We start from the raw sequence: 23924 nt of genomic DNA, 5'->3' as shown, positions 1-23924 counted from the left end.
GTACCACCTTGATCCTTTATTGTAAGTGCCAAGAATCTCTAACTTTCTTGTCTCACAACTATGGAACAATTTCTCCCCTTAAAATGGATTTGTTTATTAAGTTTAACAGCTACCAAATCTTACTCAGATATAGAAGCAAAAACTTGTCTAAAACAGAAAAGGGAGTTGAGGTTTTAGAAAAACCCTCACCTTGTAAACTTAGGAAACAAGCTAGTAAGCCAAGGACGTTACGTATCTGAAAGTCGGGCCGTTTACGTCTGTGGTGACATCACTACACTCCAGTTATCTGTCAGTATCTATGAACTAGAATTGCTTCAAAAATAAGTAGCAAGATTAACAAGTTTCGCCTATTTTTACCTCACTATTTCAGCTTCCTAAGACTCTCTTACACTACTCTTTTACTCATGAACTCAGGACAAAGTTGACCAAATGTCAGGGTGATGGCTCTTCCTGACAGTGCTCACTGCTGAGGGAAGACTCTATGAGGACAGGGAACGAATGTGTCTAATCTAGTTAATCAAGTCTATTTAAAAATGTATATTTAGCTAACTGCTAACACATATTATCACCTGAAATGCTTCTGAACAATCTATTCTGAATATCTATTATAATACCACACATTGTGTTATGTTTTAAAATCCACATTTGCTGCTGCTTCTCATCCTCCTCTCCTTTTTTTGTTTTTTTGTTTGTTTTTGTTTTTGTTTTTTTTGTTTTTGTTTTTTCAAGACTGTGTAGCCCTGGCCATCCTGGACCAAGCTGGCCTCCCACTCCGAGATCCACAGCTGCCTCTGCCTCCAGAGTGCTGGGACTAAATAAAGGTGTGCATTACTACTGCCTGGCCTACATTTGCATTTTTAAACATTTGGGAAAGTTACATCAACATATTTACACAGTCACATATGCATATATTCATATAAATACTGTGAAGCAAGATAAATATTTTACCATTATTATCAGAGGCTATAAGGGGGGAAAAAAAGACAAGTATCTGCTTTATATTCTAAGATGCCAGTTGTAGTTCAGAAGTCTAACAATAATCTTCAAAACATGTTCCTATACCAAACTGAAGAGAACTCGTCAAGAAAACATAAAACCTTAGTAATAGTCAGTGCACACCTTTAAAGGGCAAGGCAACTAGATTTCCCAGCAGTGAAATCTAGCCGTTACCCTCTGCATTCTGGAACACACAATAAAACACGAAGGGATGGGGAGGGTAAGCCACAAAGGAAGCTGACGTTTATTTCTGAATCTGCCTCACCCTTCTAACCACAAGGCCGATGAAACTTTGCCTCAGCTGGGGGAGGGGGTGGAAAAAACTTACCCGACATATTAAAAAACAGGAACAATGCAGTTTTGAGAATAGTGAAAAATGAACTTAAGATTTACGTTATGTATTTCCCTTTGTGTTACTAAAAGGACATTTTAAAATTAATTTTTAAACCAAGTTGATATGGACAGATAATTTGTAGTTCTCCACATGGTAGAATTATGTTTCTAAGTTACAAAATATGCAAACCTCCCAGAGGGGAAAAAAGCGTGAACCCCAACTTCACTTCATCAGATGTGCACACTAACACTGGTTATGAGTTTGACAGAATCTTAAGGTTCATGGAAGACTTTAAAAATTAGAATTTTTAATTGCCAACGTTGAAAATTAAATGCACCAATATTTACCATGTGAGTCATTAGCCCAAAGCAATTTAAAGGTGCTATTTAAGTCTCTTCCATGAAGACGTCTGATGCCGGGCACTAGCAATCTGACTAGTAAGCTCATTAGCTCTTGCTTTAAAATGTTTAAAAGCAAACTTACTCCAATTCAGGCTGGTCCCTTTGACATCACTTCACCTATAGACAATTTAAAGCTAACAGTGGCCCCACACAAGTCCTCTACAAAGTTAAAGGAAAAAAGCTCTCTTTAGCCTCTATGCCTATTATTTTGCAGTTAACCTAATAAAGTTACTAATCCAAATAGTAACATACAAAAACAGGTAAGAATGCGTAAGTCTTTGTCTAAGTGTTTGCTCAGAGCCATTTCCAAATGTTTTACAATAAAAGGCAACTTGAACACATTTAGTCTATCTTCTCAACTAAGTAAAAAGAGATAGTGTACGAATTTTGATCCAGAGCAAAGGAAGCTCAAGTAACTAGTTTAGTCAGAATAATGTGATGCTACATGACACAGATTAGGCATCACTAGTGATAAAAATGGATAGTCGAAAGGGAGAAGAGAAGAGAGAAAACGTGGAAGGAGGCATCTAATGGCTTCCCTCAGCAGTCTTCTCACAAAGTAAGACTGTCAACAATACTGTGTCTAATACTAGGCCCCTCGTTTTAACAGAAACAATCAAAAGCAGAAAGTGGTCCAGAAGAGGATAACTGAACAAAGGAAGGCCGAGTGGATACTGTGCCATATGATACGTACTTAGGGAAGTTAATGATGTTCAGCTTTTTTTAAACATTTGAAAGACTGTCAGCTAAGTATATACTGAATGTAGCTACCAAAAGAAAACCATGTCTATTTATGAAGGAGAGATTAGTAAGCACAAAGCGAAATATTCTATGTCTGTGAGATGGTTTCATCTCTACATTATAAAAAAGGGGCTATATAAAACATCTGAAAAATAGAAAGGCCAGGACTTACATCTACATAAAACATAAAAGACACTAGCAAAGAAATGACTTTCACAGTCCAGCCAATTCCACACTAAGATTCCACACTGAGATTTTAATGCAAAAACTAATCAGACTTGTTTTTTGTCTGTCAATACAAAACACTTATAAATCACTGTGGCATAAGCCAACATTTACACACACACACACACACACACACACACACACAACCACCCATGACCTAACTCTTCATAACCATACTTACTTTAAACCTAAGAAAACACAAAACAGGTAAATAACTTGGCACAGGTTTTCTAATATATACTAAAAATTACTGTAGTACCCAATGTCCAGGGTATGCTTGGCCATAAAAAATGCATACTTGATTGAGCCAAGGCAGAATTTATACAGGTTTCTACTAATACAGAACACCAATTCTTTATAATATAAAACTGTGATATTAGACATGAGTTAAATATTCTTAATTTATGAAAGTATGTACATGTGGAATGAAGAAGTACCTCTTTCTCTTTTAGACAGACACACTAGCTGGGAATTGAAAAAAAAAAAAAAACGCATTAAACCAAAACATATAACACTTTACAAATATTAAGTAATTTAACCCTAAAAATATTTACATAAATTAAACGCAATTATCTTCACCTCTTTTTCAGATGAAACACTGGCATTAAGAGGTGTTGTAATTTAACTGAAGTCACACAGGTAATCAATGGCAGAGCCCAGATGGGGACTTGGCAGCCTGAGCTGTCCCCTCCCATTTACAGACGCAGATGTAAAAAGAAATGAGATCTGGAGCTGGGTGGATGTTTGATATGAACTCCTCCACAGAGTTGATTTTCTGTTCAACTAAGAAAATGGAGATGAAAGCTTTTCTTTCTAATAGCTGATAACGGTTCCAAGTTTTATAACACAGATAAAACTCTGAATATAGACAGCACACATATCAAAGTTTTCTTACCTCCCAAGTTCTTTCGGGGTAAGCGTATAGAAATTATTAAAATTCTCTGTTTTCATCGGCGTTTGAGGGGTTGTGGTTAACAAGCCAGTGACGCTTCGGCAATCAAACCTCCTCCGAGACATGCTGATGACTGCCAGACCCGCTTCTCTAGGCACTGACTTTTACCTAGTGAAAAGAAGAGACAGGAAGAGAGAAGCTGGAACTTAAATGTAACTGAGAAAAGAGACATTATCTCAGGCAGGATGTGCATTACTTACACAACTCCAAATATAGTATTAAGATACAGCAACAGAGATATGCTAATTTCAGGAGCTTATTCTATTCACAAGCAGAAACGGCAGAAGCACACATAAATTGGTATCCCCTCCTCTATGGCACCTAAGCAAAGCTACTGACTTCATTTAAAAAAAGAAACTGTTATAACAATAGTAAGAAATAGTTATGATGCAGGTGGAAGGATGTATCATTTTTATCTGACTGTGAACTACTATTCCTTATGGCTACAGCTTTCATACACCTGTGGAATTTAATACAGTAATGTAATGACTATTTGTTTTAACTTCACATGTCCACAAACTTGGTGGCAAATTCACATTTTGTGAATTATATTTCTGTCCCATGTAAGTCAAGAAATAGAACTTGCTCATGGATTGGCTACTTTCCCAAATTAAATCTAGAACACCCCAAACCCCCAGGCCTTAACAATTCTTCCCTTGGCAAAACCCAGTGCTGTCTGTACATGGCATTCATGAAAACTCTATTTTGCTGGGTCAGTGACTGACCATAAATAAATTACCAACCCAGAGTCAAACCCATATCTGAAGTTCATAGTCTGAAACTTTTGGTACTTTATGTAACCAGTTTTAATATCAAATTACTATTTGATATTACCAAATTTGTGTAATTATGGTGGACTCTCGACCACATCTGTCTATGAAAGATCAGGAATTATTCTGCTAGGCCTCTCCCATAATAACTCTCTAGGTTCTGTTCCTCTTGCCAATTCCCCTCCTCACTTCTTGCTGAGAGCAATTGTTTTTTGTTTGTTTGTTTGTTTGTTTGTTTAAAACTTTGCTACATTCAAATGCCAACTAGTATCTTCTACTTAGGAAACAGAAAATCTTTTCTGATCTATATTTTATTTGATTTTCAAATCTATAAATTATTTCTCTATAACCTTTGGTCTTGGGGCAAAACACTTCTCTAGGTAGTTGGGGATACATCTCTAGGAGTCGAAGAATACCAATACTGGGGGTCAGGGGGAAAACTGAGCTGAAATGCTCCTGGGTGTGAATTCCATTTACTGTTCATTACAGCTACGAGGCCATACACAGAGTTTTAAGTTCCCTATTGTATCAATCTGGTTTCTGTTACTATACTGAAATTCCCAAGGTAGGCTATTTATAAAGAAAATGTGCTTATTTTGGCTCACAGTTCTGGAAGTACAAGGATAAGGAGCATCAACTGATGGTGACCTTGGAGAATATCATGATATCACATGGCAAGGACTGCTAAGTGTGAGGCTAGCCTGAAATACAGAATGCATATGAGGTCTGCCAGGACTATACAGCAAAGCACCTCACAATGAGAATTCAATGTAGGTCTGGAGGACAAAACCTATCAGCTACTATTATAGGCCAAACTACATCGTCCTTGTATCTGTTAAGTGAAATATTAAACCCAGTACCTCACACTGTAACTGCTTTTTCAGAAAAAGGCTTAAGGTGGTGACTAAGTTAAATTGAGACCATTAAGGTAGGGCCCTAATCCACTATGACTGGTGTTCTTGTAAGAAAAAAGAGACATAAAAACACATGGAAGACATGTGAAAACACTGGCAAAAAAAATAGCCAAACATTTTCAATAGCTGTCTATTGTTTAAGGGTCTCACTATGCAGTCCAGTCCTAGAACTCTGTGTAATCCAGGCTGACCTTGAGGTAGTTATAATCCTATCTCTTGAGCGCTAGGATTACAGGCCTATGCCATCACCCTGGGTTAACTTTTCATATCTTCTTAGTTCTGAAGACATTGTTCCCTTGTCACATTGTATTGTCAGGAAAATCAATATGAATATCGATTTCTACATTCAGTCAGTTAGAAAAAGCCTCTTCTGCACCACCTTTAGATTTTAGAATTTTGTACCTACACTTATGATTACACTTGCTTTATTCTCATTTCTACAAATAGAAGGACCAGGCCTAGTCACTGATACAACTGGGCTATCTTCCCAACACTTTTTATCAACAAGGAACACTGCAATAGATCAGAGAGACAAGTTCATGAGTCTTCATTTTTCTTTTATGTAGATTTTAAGATGCTAGGATGTTTGCTTCTCATAGAAACTGAGCTAATAAACATTTTATAAATAAGCATTTTCTACTCTCAATTTTCAAGAGGTAATATGATCCTTTTATGGCATAGAAGATTTGTGTTTAATTAAGTATGATGTATAAGTTTAAAAACACTCCAGAAACCTGTTGAATTCATAAACTCTAAAATTCAACATCGTAACATACTTAAGAAAGTTGTACTTTCAAAGATTAACTCATTAAGTATGAAGTAAAGACATAAAAGTTTATAAACAATATGATAAATCAGTGGGTAGACTATGAAAGCCAACAGAAGATTGGAAAATTACAGCAAAATATTTACAGTAGTCATCCCCAGTGAGATTATGGTAATTAGAATTTCTTATTACTAGTTTATCTAGACTTTAAGCATTACACTTCAATAATCAATAAAGACTGTTGTCATGTCACCTGAGACTAAATACTTTAAACCTAAAATAATATGAATATACAATAAAATAACTGATAAAGTCTTCCTTATGATAGAAATGGCTGTGAATATGTGGCCAGAAAAATGCAAACTCTTCCTCATTTGCAAGAGCAAAGGCGTCTATCTATATACTTTACTTTGCAGTATTTACTTTGCAGAATGTACTTTGCCTGAAGTTCAAGAGCCATCATTGGTTAGATTTTTCAAGGCCTCAAATTTTTCTTTGCATTTATATATAGCTGATGGGGTTCATTATCCAAATTGTAAGTCAGATTTCATGCAGAGACCATGTACAACTTCAGGCTATATACTAAGTTAAAATCGTTACATTATTTACGGTTTGCTTTAACTCATTATATTAAGTAAGCAGTAACTTTAAAATACTTTTCTCAGGGAACATATTGGAAGAGCACGTAAGAACTGGAGGTCAGGAGGAGCACTATGAAATGCTGTCCTATAGGTAAGACTTGACCTTGTACATAACAGCTCACAGCTGCTGTGGTTACCTGCAGAGATCAAACCCTTAGTTCCTGCATGGAGAGGAGGAGCTCCCATGGCCCCACCCCTAGCTGAGGAGCTCTAAGTAGTTGATGACTATTAGAGAGGGGGAAGAGTGTGGCCTCTGATAGATTCCCATGTGGATGGCCTCACTAGTACATATGAGCAGTACTATCTGGACTCTGTGCAATTAGATAACTGAGGGCATGAAGTTAGGAGGGGGATGTGGTAGAGTTCTCAGGAAAGATGGAGGGAGAGAGTAGGCAGTGAATATGATTAAGATACATTGCATGCATGTAAGAAATTTTCAAAGAATCATATATATCATATATGAGATATAGTGAATACTGAAAAAAAGCCCAGATTTGTACTGGGACCTTCCAAAAGAGTCTAAAATGTAACGTACAAGTATACTAATTAGAATTAAGTTTGGCAAAGCCTGTCATTTAGTTATATTGAGAGAAAAGAATTTTTTTTTTAAATAAAAGTTAGTGAAATGCATAGTGATAGGTTAAACCAGTTCTTATTTATCAGCTCACTTAAAGGACTTTCCTTGGGGATTTGGCATGTATTAGCTTTATACCCTAACATATTCTATTGACACTCATATGCCACAGGTACTTGTATGACAATAGATGTATCCAAAAACACTGTTGAGCAATTGCAAATTTTTAAAATATATTTAAATACAAAAATGAGTTTTGACATAACAACTCATTTCATTGTGGCTCTGCATCTCCAAAACACAAACTTTGCCTTAAAAGAAGATGATAGTTCAAGAAACCGAACCTAGGTACATTACCTGCATCAGAAGCTGTGTAAGGATCCACACAGCTTTCTTATTTGTCTTTTTTCTATTTACTACACTCAAATGAGTTGTCAGTTTAGTTATTTTCCCATTTCTCCTCCTCTGATCAATTTTGTACATAATGGAACCCAAATGTCACCTCCATCTACCAAAGTCTTTACAAATGGGTTGCCGGTCATGTAAGATACACGAGGGCTACCAATTAGTTCTGTCTCTCCTTGTATGCCTTAAAATTACCACCAATTTCTCTTGCCTCTAAAAAACAATCTGCAGATCTTCTCTTCCATAATTCATAGTTACAAGCAATTCTAAATAAGAATATAACTTATTATAAATTCACAAATTACCAATGTATCTTACTTAATTTGAACTTGCTTCATATTTTATCAGACTATACCGATAAAAATATCTTAAGGGACTTACTGAATTTGGGTTTGTAAACAATTATAGACACACTTATAGAAGGCATGAATGCATAACAAAAGATACAAGTAAGATTTTAATCTTACACCAGTATGGTGTCATATTTTTTCTGATTTTTTCATTAATTCCTATTACAATTATAATAAGAATTCAGATATGGATCAATGAAGGAAGAAAGAGAACAAAATCTCATATTTGATCTGTGCCTTTGATTGAATGGAGAGCAGAAGTATGATAAACACTAAATAAACATCTTTCTAAATTTCTAGCAGTTCCATTCAAAAGTTATTCATTTCGAGGTTATCAAATGAGAAGGCTTATAAAAGTAGAAATTACAGAATGCAATAAAGAAAGCATTTGAAAGTAAGTTGCCTGCTTTGATTCCTTTACTAGCCCCACGAACTAAAACTTAAAGTCCTTTGTAACATGATACACAAAGACCCCAGAAGATGAGTATACACCAGCTTCATTTCCTATCATAACTCAATCTCATAGTTTATCTCCACTTCTTTGCTTTACTTCTCTGCCTGAAACATCCTTTCTACCTTTCCTTAAATGGCTACTTCATATTCATGCTCTGCTCCAGGAAGTCTCACCTCAAACCCACAGGTTGACTTAAATGTTTTTTTTAATGCCTCAAACAAAAGAACTCTTGACATACCAATTTACCTGAAATTTTAATATTAGATTGCAATCCTATTTTATGTCTAAAGGAAAATAACCTTTAACTTGAGCTTGATCAACTCAGTATAGTATACCTAGGATTAAAAACTGTTTAAACAAAATGTTATAAATGATAAAAACACAGTAAATTGCCTTTTTAGGTACATCTAAAGGGATTAGTTGAACTGAGAGTCATCTTGAAATTGCAGTACCGAAGCTTTCAACACAGTCTCTGCTTATTTCAGTAGTTGGCTAAATAAGAAATATTAAAAACTGCTCTTACAGAACGTCTTCTAAAAACAAGACAGCCATATAATTCAGAATATGTGAATAAAATTATTTTTATCATCTATTATAATGTAAGATTTAAAAAAAAAATTTAGTCTGCTCTAACTGTTCCAAACTAGATGACCACTTGTTTTCATGTAAATATCTGTTAGCTAAGCACATCCTGAAAGCCACACACTTGTTCTATCCAAAGACTGACAAATCTAGACCTTCACGAAGTAAATGTGAATGAATATGGCAGCCAAGCAACTTCTTTCCTTACATGGGCAACAACAAGACTGAGCTGTGTCTAGAGAACAGATAAACTGAAGGTTTACTTATCTAGTCTCTATAAAAAATAAGAACTTTCTGCATGTTCAAGAAGGATGTGTTTTAGTTGGCCAGGGGCTGGAAGAAAGCACTGGTGTTGACAGATGATTTCTGTGTTCTATGTACTCTACTCACAGCACTGTACTGTTATGTTTGTTTTTAAATACTGAACAGCAAGCAAAATCCAGTAATTTAATTCCCTGAAAATCACAATGGGAAGCCAACTGACTCTAGTCTAACCACTGGCGTATAGATTACAGCAGGGTTATGTCCCAGGCAAGGAACCTCAGCCTGACACTAGGCCAAGACAGTAAGACCTGATGCCATCTCCTCCCACCTTCAGAAAAAGAAATAGATCCTGTAATTGTGAAGTAGGATGAGAAGATGTTGAAAAACGGAAATAATGGCAGGCCAACAATTACACAGAGCTCATCACTCATCAGATGGAAAATGGGGTTTCTGTTGTAAAATAAATTACCATACCCTTTACTAATAGCACCTCTGAAATAATGTAACTGTTACAATGTAAGCTGGAATCTAATTCTTAAAGGGTTAAAAAAGAACCACCATTTTACTATTAAAATTTCTCAGTGCTTAAAGTACATCATCTTTTGGAATAGTTGGAGAAAGCAAAGTAATCAATCAAAGTATATCATGTATAAATATTTGAAAAGGGGGCTCATTTACATACACTCGATAATTAATTGAAAAGAATATTTCTCTATCTTGAACTCAGTTCAAAACTCATCTTTTTCTAAATAGTCTGGTATAGAAAATAGAAACTATGTATGGTTGCACATATAGCTCTTTTGGTAGAGTACCAACCCTGCATGCATGAGGCATAGGTTCAATCCCCAACACTGCCATATAAATAAACAAATAATCAAAATTGAGCTGGTAGTGTGGGCCTTTAATTTCAGCACTCAGGAGGCAGAGCCAGGCAGATACCCTGAGTTCAAAGCCAGCTAAGTCTATACAGTGAGACCCTGTCTCAAAAGACAAAAAAATCCTTTAAAACTGGTAAGCAAGACTCAGATACGGCTCAACAGTAAAGCAAATGTCAAGACGCAGGAAGTAAGAATTTTAGACACAGGAAATAAGCATTATATCATATCTTGAGAAAATTTAGATTAAATTGACTCGTAAAAACTGAGAGATTTTGACACAGAAATCCTTCCTTATAATTGTCAAGCAGCTAAAAAACAAAGCATTGAAAACATGGTAATATGTTCACTTAACACCAGTAAGCTGTTCATTGTCAATATAAACTTAAAAACAAAATTAAAAGTGTCTGCCATTAAACGCCTGCATTGTCTATAGATGTTAATTTAGATATAGATGGTAGATTGTTAATTTATGAAGTCTCTACTAAGATGCCACTTCTACCTAAACCAAAATGTAATTTCTTTTTTTCTTAATGTTTTATTACATGCAAGTTGAGAACAGAGGACAAGCTGTAAGCGTAGGTTTTCTCTTTCTACCATGTAGGTCCTGGGGATCAGGACATTTGAGTTGGTGGCAAGAACCTTTCCTGGCAGAGCCATCTCCTGAAACTAATTTCTTCTAGAAAGAAAGAAAGAAAGAAAGAAAGAAAGAAAGAAAGAAAGAAAGAGAGAGAGAGAGAGAGAGAGAGAAAGAAAGAGAGAGAGAAAGAGAGAGAAAGAGAGGAGAGAAAGAAAAACTACTACCATTCTATCCACATACAAAAAAGATTTTGAAATTACAGAAATGTTACTTTGCTAACTTAAACATACTGTCATGTAAGTAAATGTACTTTAATAGTAAACCTTCATTCAAGAAAATTATCTAAGATGTATGTGTATCTCGAAAAGAAACCCAATTACTTGAAATATTAAAACTACCAAAAATTAAATATCAAAAAAGACTGGGAGAAAAGACAGATGGAAAATTTGGTCACTATTTCTATGGACTAGTTTTTTTTTTTGTTGTTTGTTTGTTTGTTTTTTAATATACACAATTTTAAGGCAAGGTGATTCAGTTTTTATGAAATAGTTGAAAACCATTTCTGGGCATCTCACCGTGAAGACTGTACCAATGAGAAAGTGAGTTTATATCTCTCTGTAATAAAACTGTGCTCCTTGAGTTCAAAATTCCATGTTTCATATGCCTCCACTTGCCTCGTTATCTCTGCAGACCTTGCTGCCCAAGGCACAGTCTCTCTCCTAGACTTGAAAACTTAAAAAGTCCACAGGGTATCAAACCTGTCGGCAAGGTTTGGCGTTATCGGTGCCATGGATGTAAACATGACGTCAGCCAAACACTCAGTGAATGTCATACGTCGAGCTAATGATTGAGTATGACTGAAATTCCTAGGCTTTCAGAAGTATTTAATTCCAACTTGCAAGCTGAAGCCAGCGCGCCTCTAGTCCCAACACAGCCACAGACACTAGCCACCAGCTGGCCGTGAAGTTTCTTTCAACTTTGTCTCTACTCATCTATATCCCGAGAGGGAAGCAAAATTAAGCGCTTTTCCCACGGTCAGGCCGGGCCAGGATAAAGATCCAGACCGTGGCCATGATGTGGCTGTCTAGTCTGAGGACGGGCACAAGCACAGAGGGATTCCCGCTGCTTTAAAGCCAAAAAGTCACGGAAGCAGCTGTGGCTCCCCACGCCGGGACTGACAGCGGCCCACGCGATGACCGCAAAGTTTCTCCGAGGCTGCTGGCCGGACTCGTCCACCCGCCCCGACGTGAAGGCGTCCCGCACCCACAGCACGCGAGCCCGGGAGCCACCGGGAGGACCACGTCGAGACGCCGCGGAGGCTATCGGGCACGGTCGCTCTCAGGGACGCCGGCTCTGGCCTTCGGGCTCGCCGCAGGGTCCCCGCTCCCCCAAACCGACCACTCGGCCACAGCTCCGCGCCGCCGCAGGCTCTGCCCTCCCTCCGACTGGGCCGGGGCTACACAGGCTCACCTCGCACGCTTCCCCACAACCGCTGGTCGCCGTCAGCCAGGCCCCTGTGAGGCGACTCCCGGCGGCGACCGCACAGACGCTGACCGGCGCTTCTTACAGTTGAGGTTTGAAAAGTGCAGCCGCGTCTGGGACACTGTGCTTCGTTAGACTCCGCCCGCTGGGACCGAAGAGCCAATCGGAGCGATCGTAGAGGGTGGGGTTGTCACGTGGGGTGGGGCGGGGCGCCGGCCGGCAGCGCGTGCTGTGGGGCGGGGCCGCAGCGGGGGAGTGGGCGGGGCGCCGGCGGGGGCGCCGGACTCCTGAAGACTTGGCTGCTGGACACAGTCTAGGACAGGACAGGGTGCAGGTAGTGTCCGCGCGCGACTTTTCTCATCTTTTCCACCTTCAAAGTGGCTCCGGGAGGTGTGAGTATCGGAACACAGGAGATGAACGAAGAGGAGATGAATGAAGTCCAGGCTCTTTCACTTGTGATGATCAAAGTCTGTGTTTCAAATCTTCCTTGTCCTCTTCCTTGCCACTGAACCTACCCTACAAATAGAGATGCCAGTGCGCTATGGGGGTTCTTGGAACCATAAATAGGACCCCAGAATTTACCGATCCTAGTCTCTACAGCTGGGTGTCTTGAGACTGGCTCAAGGCACTGTAGGAGTATCCGAAGACTAACTAATTGCTGGTTTACTGTGCTAGGGGAAAAGATGAAAATCTGTATCTGCTCAATACGGGCATTGCTGCTAACTTTTTTTTTTAAAGCAGTGTTAGAACCCGGAGCCTTTCATATGCAAAGCGAGGGTTCCACCGCTAAGTTCCAACCCCAGCCTCCTGGATCTGTTAACTATTGGCGACAGTTTAAAAATTGAAAGTTTCGTGCCAGACACAGTAGGTTTACATACATATAAGCTCCTGGGTTACTTAGACTTAAATGTAGCATGTACACATAGAATCTAGGATTGCTGAAGAGTACTTTTCAGTAAGTGTGAAAAACTATTGGGAAAAAAATACTGTGAGTCGAATCCTCATGCTTTTAAAACATCTTAGCAACAGTTTTGTGTTCTTCCTCTGTCACATTTAACCAAGATTTCTTCAAGTCATCTGCTTGCTCCTCCCAAGACACGTGCATTTAAAGCATCACAGCCGTTTCATGAGGTCTGTCTGTTGTTATTTAGACAGGCCTCATTATATTGTATTGATTCTTTAAGCATTGTCAAATGGAGAATATTGCATCTTTTTGGCCAGGGAAGCATAAGTGTTAAGGTGGAAACAAACTTGCCTACTAAAATAGATTTGTCTGGTATCCACAAACCAATGAGAGTGTTCCCATATTTTCTTCCAGGAAACAGCAGCTGCATCCCAAAGTCTCAGAACCAAGGCTGGACCAGTACCTACTTGGAGTTCCTTGGAGTGGTTGTTTTTGGTGTTTAGATGTGTTTAACTATACCTTTTTGATTTAAACAGTCCCTTGATTGCCAGCTTTTGTGTGTGGAGGGTGTGTTGAGTGTGTTTACATGGGTTGTGTATATCTATGTATGTGCAGGTAGAGGCCAGATATTAATGTCAAGTGTCAGTCTCCACCTCTCCCCTTAGTTTTTGAAACAGTCTCTCCCTGAACCTGTAGTTCAGCAATTCAGCTTGGCCTGCTGACCACTGATCTCCACAGATCCATCCATCTGTATCTACTACTTTCACTGGACTTACAGGTGACAAGATCAGGATACATGGGAATCAATACTGAGGTCCTGGTGGTTGTATGGTTAGCATTTTTACCCACCGAGACAGCTCCCCAGCCCATTGCCAGCATATTTAAATAACAAAACACTTTTCATTATTTGTATGTACGGAGTATGTGTGTATGAGTGAGTGTGCCAGAGGAGGTTGAAGGTATTGCCCCCAACACCCACCTGGAGCTGGACTTAAAAACCAAGGAGTCATTTCTCTGCTGCTGCCACCACCACCACCACCACCACCCACTTCTTGTCACCAACTTTTAAGCAGTCGTTTTACATTTTATTTAATGTTGTAAGCAGGTCGCCTTCTCCAGCCATCAAACTCATGGTTGCTTCCAGTGTGCTCACCCAGTGTTCACTGGTGAATGACAGACATCGACCTATGTGCTACTTTAATGCCTCTGTTCCAGACGCATTTTTGTTGCTGTGCTAAACTATCCTGATAGTTGCCCTAAGCAACTTAGGGAAGAAGGAGGTTTCTTTCACTTACAATACCAGATATACAGTTCCACATTGTGAGGAAGTCAAGGCAGGAACTTCAAACAGCTAGTTATATCACATCCACTACCAGGAACAGAAAGAAACTAATTCATACACGCCCCACTTGTTTGCTTATGCTCCGCTCTCCAATCTTAAGCAGTTTAGGAACCCCTGCCTAGTGCTGCCCACAGTGGCCTGCCTTTCCCATATCAGTTAATGTAAGATAATCCCTGCAGGTATGTCCACTAGCCAAGCCAGTGTAGAGAATCTCTTGTTAATATCTTAGGAGATTCTAGGTCAAATTAACAAAATTAACTATTACAGTCCCATCACCTTGTGCCTAGTGTCAGACTTATGCTCTTCCAAAGACAATCTGTTAAATTTGCTTGGTCTCTGGTACTGTGATTGAAGTAACAAGGAATTTCCTATTCTGCGGAGAACACTGTACCACTGTGGTCTCTCAAGGAAATTCAGGGTTCAGTGCACTCATAACCATGTACATTCCAATTGTTATTCCTTGAAGAGGAAATCCTCTTGTAGTGTGATGGCTATTCTGCTGTCAATACCTCTGCCCTATTTATTGAACTGATATCCTTGAATGCCACTGACCAGAAACAGTGGTAAAAGACTGATTGGATTCTCCCAATTCATTTACGCTTTATATGAATATTAAAATACAGCCGTGTCTTCATCAACATTTTATTGTCATGACAAAACACCATAACCAAAAAGCAAGTTGGGGAGGAAAGGGTTTATTCAACTTATACTTCCAGATCACAGTCTACCACTGGAGGAAGTCAGGACAGGAACTCAAGCAGGACAGGAACCCAGAGGCAGTATCTGATGCAGAGGCCATGGAGGGTGCTGCTTACTGGCTTGCTACCTGTGGCCTCCTTAGCCTGATTTTTTACAGAACCCAGGACTATTAGCCCATGGATGGCACCATCCCAAATGGGCTGGGACCTTTTCCCGTTGATCACTGATTGAGAAAATGGTTACAACTGGATCTCATGGAGGCGTTTCCTCAACTGAAGCTTCTTCCTCTCTGATGACTTTAACTCTTGTCAAGTTAACACACAAAAGCAGCCAATACAGACTATTTTTGGAAATATGACCTTTAAATGGGCAGTTAAAGTAAGATGAGTTCATATCAGAAGGTGTTAATACAATATGACTGTTGTCCTGATTAGAAGAAGATAGGTCCCAGCACAAGCCTCGGGACAACCATGTAAGATACTGTAAGAAGGCAGCCGCCTAGGAGCTGAGCAGAGACCCCGCAGAAGACAATCTAACACCTTAACCCCAAACTCCAAACTGTAGGAAGGCTAGCTTCAGTTATTTAAGCTACTCATTCTGATATTAATCCAGGCAGCCCTAGCAAATAAATACAATTGTGTTCCTTGAACACTTATATAGCTTATAAATCACATGCTACTAGGAACAAGTGGTCCTTCCTGTTCCCTCTAATTAATAATACCCATGTCCAAAGTTTTCATCAGTCTACTCTGATCAGGCCACTGTGTCCGCCATAAAGATAAGTGACCTTTCCCAGTCCAACCAGACCAACCATTACATATTGGCCAGGGAAAGTGATTCTCCCAGATCTCATGTTGAATGCCTCCAGATGGAGAGGAAGATGGTGTTCTGCACAGAGAAGGCTGCAAACTCAAACTCCTGCCACATCCTCCTTAAAAAGGATGCCTAGACTGCCTAGCAGTATTTATATATTAAGGCATTTATATACAAATATATTTATATATACTATTATATATTTATCAATTGACTTAGAGTTCAATCCGTGTAGAAAGGGGGGGAGGGAACAGTGTTAACTGTCGTCTTAAGGTTTCTGCTGCTGTGATAAAACTCCATGTCCAGAAGCAACTTGGTGAGGAAAGGGTTTATTTCATCTTACACTTTTGTATCATAGTCCATCACTGAAGGAAGTCAAGGCAGGAACTCAACGCAGGAACCTAGAAGCAGGAGCTGATAGGGACACCATTGAGGAATCCTTCTTACTAGCTTGCTCTCTCTTGGTTTGCTCAGCCTACTTTCTTATAATACCCAGGACTACCTGTCCAGGGGTGGCACGACGCAAGGTGAGCTAGGCCCTCCCACATCAAACATCAATCATCAATCAAGGAAATGTACCACAGGCCAATCTGGTGGGAGCTTTTCCTCAATTGAGGGTCTCTCTTCCAGAATGACTCTAGCTTGTATCAAGATGACATAAAATTAGCCAGCAAACCTGTCCACAGCCAAATACTCCAGACATGTGTGGCCAGACTGACGATAGCCAGACACAAGAGGAGTCAACCATTTTTGTAGAGTGTGGCATAAATCTCCTCCCAGCAAGGGAACTATGCTGGATGGATACCAGGTCTCCAGAGACATACCCTCTCTAAAGGACAAGGTGTCACTCTCAGATGTCAGATGAAGATATCAGAGTGCCCTTATCCACAGTACTGCACACATCACAAATGGGTCAGCCCCTCAAACAAAAGTGATGTATCAGACTCCCCTGGCTCTCCTATACCCTGTCAGCAAAAGTAATTAGGGCAAGTCGCTTTAGCTAAGAAGAAGTGACTCAGGATGATTCAGGAGACTTCCTCAAACTGTGACACAATTCATGATGAACTAGGGCCATTATGCCGATCCAACCACCTATGACCCACAGTTTATAGGAGAGAGCCATCTGAAAGAGATACTATGCACATTAGTAATTCTAAGTGTGCTACCATCTAGATTTAAAATATAAATTCAATTAATTTTGATAATACATTCTTTGAACTTAGTATATCTAAAGTGTTGCCATTTCAACATGGAATGGATATTTTGCCTTCATTTTATTTTACCTTTATTTTATACTCAATAGCAGTTTCCAGTTCAACCACTAAATGTGCTCAGAGCTCACAACATGTACCGTGGAATAAAACAGATTCACATGTGTAAGTTATTTTGAGTATATTAATTTTTAAAATCATACCCATTTTGTATTTAAATTTAAATCAGAAGACATACAGTGGTATGTCAGTCTCACTGGCCACATTTCAAGTGCTCTGTAGACACATGCTGGTCTTTACTGCAGAGGTCTGCAAGGCTAGAAATGCACTTTTTCACTTTTTAAACTGGTCTAAATCTCTGATTGTCTACTTCAGCAGTAGAGGAAATACAAGCTTTCAAAGAGTCAGTATCAGAAAAAGTTTATAATTTCAAATGTCAATAGAAATTAGAGGAAATACAAGCTTTCAAAAGTCATAGTATCAGAAAAAGTTTGTAGTTCAAATATCATTAAGTGCAGTAGCCCACTTTCCTTGGTTTAGAAAGGGGAAAAATGGAACAAGAGAAGGTATGGATCCTGAACAAGCTTTTAGATAATAGTTTTATCTGTTTTTATTTATTTTGCATTTCACAATGCTAAAGATCAAACTCAGCCTTATGCAAGCACTATACCCTGGTCCTACAACTCCGGCTTCCTAATCTCAGGATATTTTGTCTTTCTTGTCTGATCTATGCTTCAGGGAAAAAAATATCAAATTTGTTTGGACAGATGATCAAATGATGTGGGCAAAGGAAAACCATGCATATCCTAAACACATGTATATCCTAAACACATGTATATCCTAAACACATGTGTATCCTAAACACATGTGTATCCTAAACACATGTATATCCTAAACATATATATAGCCTAAACACATGTGTATCCTAACACATGCATATCCTAAACATATGTATATCCTAAACACATGTGTATCCTAAACACATTCTTATAGCCTGATAAAGGTCACTGCCGTCCCACTTAAGATACCTGCTTACACTGCGGCTTGAGGCCTGGGTGGCTGAACCTCACAGGGCCCCTTACCTCAGCCTGTCTGTCACTGCTTCCTCTTCTGGGAGTCACCTGACTGCACATGCATCCCACCCACCCTCAAAGCATCCGGCCACATTTTTCTCTCTGCAGCTGTCTTTCCCAGCTGTCAGCCACACTTTGTTTAAGGTCATGCTTCAGAGCCTCCTTTCCATTTGTAAACCAAAGTACTTAGTAGAAACTGCAGCAAAGCCGTGGAAGAGCTGCCATACCAGCCACAAACATACCAGCCCCCATGGTCCTACAGGAGACGTGTGAGCGAGAAAGGGGATGTATACTTGACATGGTTCAGAGTATGGCGTCATCTACCAATTCCTCTATGACTTTGGAAAGTCCTCGGTTTTCTTATTAAAATGGAAATGAAAGGAACAGCTACCCTGTAAGATTGAAATGTGATAATGAATACAAAGCATTGCCTGACAAGATTAAACATGGCTCACCTGATAGCTTCCACAAGATCTGGCGGCTCCCTGCAGAGGAAGGCCATGTATACCTGGTACATTACTACACCAGTGACTACCAGATGCTGGAGACATAGAAAGTGCTAAGTAACTGTACATCTAACAGTTATGACAGGTCACTGGGGTGGGGGCGGGGGGAGGATGAGGGGCGACCACAAACGGGCACAGGGAAGTAAGTCCCTGGGAAGTGAAGGGGCAGGTGAGGGGATTGCTTTCAGTGTTTTCCTAGTTGAGGTACCACATTAAAAAAGAACTCAATAAATGGTGAAGCCCAGGATCAGTGTGAGATAAAGAAATTAGACTGGGATTGAAGGGAAGCAGATGTGAAAGGAACAAAGCTGTTAAGGAGGAGTGTAAGACTGTCACCAATGTCACTTGAGGAGCTCGATCATGCCCACCAGCCTTCCCCAATGGATCTTCTGTTTCCCTTTCCTAAGAGACTCCACCAACCAGACACGTGTGCCGTGGCATGACATGGTGTCCCATTTCTTGGGGTGAATACCAGATAGGAAATATTAATCTTCTGTAAGTTTTCATACAATAGGCAGTAACAGGTATAGCTGAGCTAAAGCTACCTTCTAACCAAGTCTCTTCTTAGGAGTGGCCTCTGTTTCATCTGGTTTAAGGCAATGTCACTGGCATCCAGAAAGGCAGTCTACACGTGGAGTCCCTTAGTGCCATTGTCATGGTACCTCTGGCATGAAGAATGAGATCTTCTGAGTGGTGAATTCGACTCTGAGACATGGAGAGAAGCAGTTCATAACGTTATGTTTATAGAAAGAGAACTAAGTTGAGACAAGTTCAGCAACTCTTTAAAGGTCACTGTTTATGGGAAAGCAGCTCTCTAATTTACAAGTTGGGAGACCTTGAGTAAGATTAGAAATTTCTCTGCCTCTGTATTTTCATATGTAAAATGGAGATAATAATACACTTGCCCCACAGTATATATAACAACAACTCACAAATAATGAGCCTGGCAATTCTAAATGTACTGAACCACTCACATGTTCTCATGAATTAAAGTGCTATACTTCTTTGAAGATAAGGAACAGGAGGATTCTGTTCTACCCACATAATTCAAGTAGCAATACTTGGATCTAGGATTCAATCCCATTTTGTACGGATATCTGCTCACTGTAGCTACTAACACAGAAGCATAATTCCTTGGGTGTTTAATTCTCCTTAGTGTTGTAAATATAGCTGGCGGTACAGTGCTTTTCTAATAGGTGCAAGACCCTAGGTTCCATCTTCACCACTGCATAAAACAATGGATTAGCATGCACAAGTCTCTCCTTGAACTGTCAGCTAACAATGCATAAAAATAATACACCCAAGAAGAAATAGCTTTCAGGTCTTGGCTTCTAATTCTGTTCTCCAGTAATAAGAGCCAAAGCTCATGATGGGTGTGGCTGGTTCTGTCAGAGGGCAGAGGTAACTGGATAAAACTGAGTTATTGTGGGGTCTAGGAAGGATGTATAGACAGACAAGTGCCATGGAACAATAGTGGGGTGTGTTCAAGTCACTGTGAGCTAAGTGAAAGCATTCTGAGTGGGGAAATTTGAGTAACTGACCAAGTATAAAATACATTTCTGTGGGTTGATAGTAATATAAATGAATTAGTGAATCAATAAATGGAAAAAGAGAAACAGTATCTTCTAGGCAGAATTATGAGTGACATATGTAGATATTCTAGTTCCAGGCTGGTGGAATGTAATCTGTCACTCTTTAGCTATGACTTGTCTGGGACTTTCTTCCAGATATACATGATGGAAGAGAGAAGTCAGTACAGCATTAACAGTGGAGGAAACTTAACAGCACTTCAAGTCAGGCAAGTGATGAAGGTCAAGAATGCCCGTGAAGTCATGGTGATAACCTGTGTTCCTTATTGCATGATGACAATGATGCCTCGCCTTTACAACCTTCCACCTGAAAATCCACAGCCCTGACTGGTGAGCGAGTGTTTTGTAATTTTCCTGTATGATGATTCTCAGAACAGTTAAAGACACCAAAGCAGGGGACATCTGAGAAATGGCCACCGGCATGGAGAGTCTGAGGAGCTGAGAGGGTTGAACTGAATGACATTCTGCATGGGATCCTGGCCTGGGGGAATGAGATTGGGACAACAAGGGATTCTGAATAAACAGCATGCTGTACTTAATAACCACGAATCTGTGTGATAGATAATACACCTACCACAGGAGAACTTGGTCCCAAGCATACAGAACCTTTATACTACATTTGCAATAATTCTAGAAATCTGTAACTCTAAAATTGCTCATTTAAAATATCTTGTATACCATTTCTTAAGACATGCGAATATAAGAACTATAGAATCAGAAATTAAAGGTGGACATAACCGTAACCGATCTCCAGGATTAAAGGAGAGAGTCGAAAAGCTCAATCAAATAACCAATACTGCAGCTCTTGGTTTTGTTACTTGATCATTTGAATAACTTGGCAGAGACTCAATCCTGTCCACCTCTGTTAAAAGACATAGGATGGGAATGAATAAAGATGTCCAAACAGTTGTGTGTGCCTCATCTAATTTTAGTCACAAATTGCACATTTCAACTAGCAGCTTTGGAACTAGGAGGAGACACACAAGGACCTTTTCAGAGACACCGATGTCAAAGTTGCTTTCACAATGATGCTAAGATATTGATCTCTTCTTATTCTTAGTCTCTCAGCAGACTGAGGCGCTTCCAGAGACTGCAGAATATGCAGTATTATAATAAGTTAATACAATGTACCCACAGAGGACCACTGCTCTCTGTGAAGCCTTTTGCTTATAACCACCTTCTTTTGGATCATACCGCTATTTTCATAAAGTATGTTACTTATGCTAACACAGAACCGTTATTTTAAATGAGTTGATAACTACTTTTTAAATATATCTTTTAATTTTAACATGGTTATATAAACAAATTCTTTGAGATACTTAGTGATTGTTGAGGGTGGCAAGTATGAGAATCAAAATGATTGAAAACTTCTACTCTAATTACAGTGATCGGGTTGTTCTTTCAGAAGATTCTCACCCGTGGATCACCTTGTGTCTTAACCCAGCCTGTGTTTAGAGACTCCTTCATCCACTGAGCCTAAATGAAAATAGTAGTGAAAGGGCCAATCCTCGCCCCTCTGCAGGTTTTGGGTAAAGTGACCTTAGGCTTGACCAGCCGCGTGTACTCATTTGACCTTTGAATCTGGGACCTACTGAAGTAGGACCATGAACAACTCTGAGAAGGCAGGAGGAGTGGCAGAGGATCCTAGAGGATCTCAAAGGTTCTCAGGCCACCATCTGTGTACACTGTGAATGGCATCTGTGACACAAGCTGCAGCTTGTAGTCCCGAGTTTGGGAGTGACAGAATCAGCACTTACAACATCTGCAAACAGGACTTTGGATATTGTTTGTAGCTATCCACTCTGATTGTGGCTCTCCTGATCGAGTCCCCATTCCAGTACTTTTACATTGTCACTCACTCAGAGATGCTCAAATACTGCAATTAAGAACTCGGGCTGATCCTACAAACAACAGTAATTACCAATCTTGATCTCTTTTATATCAGTCAGTCTTTCTGCAATTCTATAAGGAAACCTTTAATTTAAAAAAAAAAAAAAAAAAAAAAAAAAAAAAAAAAAAAGCCTGTTTAAGAAAATTAAAACATTTACATTCTCAAGAGTTGAAAAAAAAGATGCTGGCATTCTATCCAGCAGTAAACTTTTAGCCAGGCTTTGGAACTTTCATCCAGCAGAGAGAACGGTTATCATTGTGTTACTTCTCAACTGTGCAGTTTCTATAGACGAGCAAGAGGCTCTGAGAAGACCCTGTGACACCGAGCCATGTGCATAGTTTTTTAGAAATCATTTCAAGCACCTTCAGGCTTCCTGGGCCAATCAAAACAGAGATGTTCTAACACATTTGAGAGAACCTCATTTTATAGAGTGCTTACGAGCGCCATGAAAACCATATTAGATTTCAAATGTAGCGAATTATCCAGAAAGGATTCAAGACCTGGCTCCTGTTAGGTCTCTTTCTTGTTACTATTTAATGTGATATATACAATATAATGTTGGAACTGCTAGGGCCTGAAATGGTTCTGCCTTCTTTGGCTGTGCAAACATATTTTAAAGTTTTTCTTTTTAATTCAAATTAACCTTCCTGTGAGACATGAAGGGTGAAGAGTCTGTGGGATGGTCAAGTCCTTCAGGTGTTCCCATCTCAGCCTACCTCGGATTGTTAGGGATTTAAGTTAATTTTGACTGAACATGACATCCTTTTTTATAAGTAGAAATACTAGTGAACTGCTGGTGGCTCGGCCCTTAAGGCTCCCGCCCGCAGAGGGTGCCCCGTCTCTTGGTGCGTGGGTTCGAGTCCCGCCGTCGCCTTGTCCCGTTTCCGCGTCTTGTGGAAAAAAAAAAAAAAAGTAGAAATACTGCTTGAAGCTGAAATACTACTGCAAACTACAGATTCTCTGAAGTCTTGAAACAATTCAGAGAAAATGTAAGCAGGGTAGCAAGCACTGCCTTTTTCCACTTGGCGCCCTGTGATTATTGGGTTTGAGGTTGGGGGGCGGCATCCCGGTGTTCTCAGAAGGCAGGCTTGTGTACAGGACACAACACAACAGAAAGATAGAAACCAACATATGTGAGCTTGAGAACAGGTTGACACAGTTAAAAGCAGACTTTCATAATGACTGGTGATAACTTGCTTCCTGCAAACTTAGGTTATGGGTGCATCTAACTAAATGTGCGCACTTCTTGGCTTCTTATCTTTACGTACTTGAAGCTGCACAGGCATAAGACCACTTGTCGTTACCTCTTCCTGTCTCTCACCCAGGATGTCTGCCTTTCTTCTCTACCGGCTAAAGAAGAGGAAATGGCAAAAATGAATAAATAAATAAATAAATATTTTTGATCTATTCTCATTACTTTTGTGAGCATTGTTCAGTTTAACCTAGACAACATTATACACATATTTTTCAATGTTATATAAATGATCAGAATAGGCTTATTTGGTTAGTATTTAATTATCTCATCCTTCTAGCCCTTGAGTTCTCAGTGCTATTAACTGGCCTCTAAGAAGGCTGCTCTATCAGAGTATA

General features: G+C 39.5%; 1 protein-coding gene across 1 annotated transcript in view; it reads right to left on the bottom strand.

Annotated features, from left to right (window-relative positions):
* Positions 1-12471, bottom strand: part of Stk17b (serine/threonine kinase 17b) — a 30732-nt gene extending 18261 nt beyond the window's left edge. Inside the window, exons 1-2 of the mRNA XM_034499055.2 lie at positions 12295-12471; positions 3593-3757 (exon numbers count right to left, since the gene is read on the bottom strand). Of these exons, the coding sequence (XP_034354946.1) occupies positions 3593-3714 (122 nt within the window). The 5' untranslated portion in view covers positions 3715-3757; positions 12295-12471. The remainder of the gene's footprint in view (positions 1-3592; positions 3758-12294) is intronic.
* Positions 12472-23924: the final 11453 nt, after the last annotated feature.

This window comes from Arvicanthis niloticus, chromosome 3, assembly GCF_011762505.2.
Source record: "Arvicanthis niloticus isolate mArvNil1 chromosome 3, mArvNil1.pat.X, whole genome shotgun sequence".
In the NCBI taxonomy this organism is placed as follows: Eukaryota; Metazoa; Chordata; class Mammalia; order Rodentia; family Muridae; genus Arvicanthis; species Arvicanthis niloticus.
Note: the sequence above shows the minus strand (reverse complement) of the source record. Positions and strands in the feature narration are given on the sequence as shown.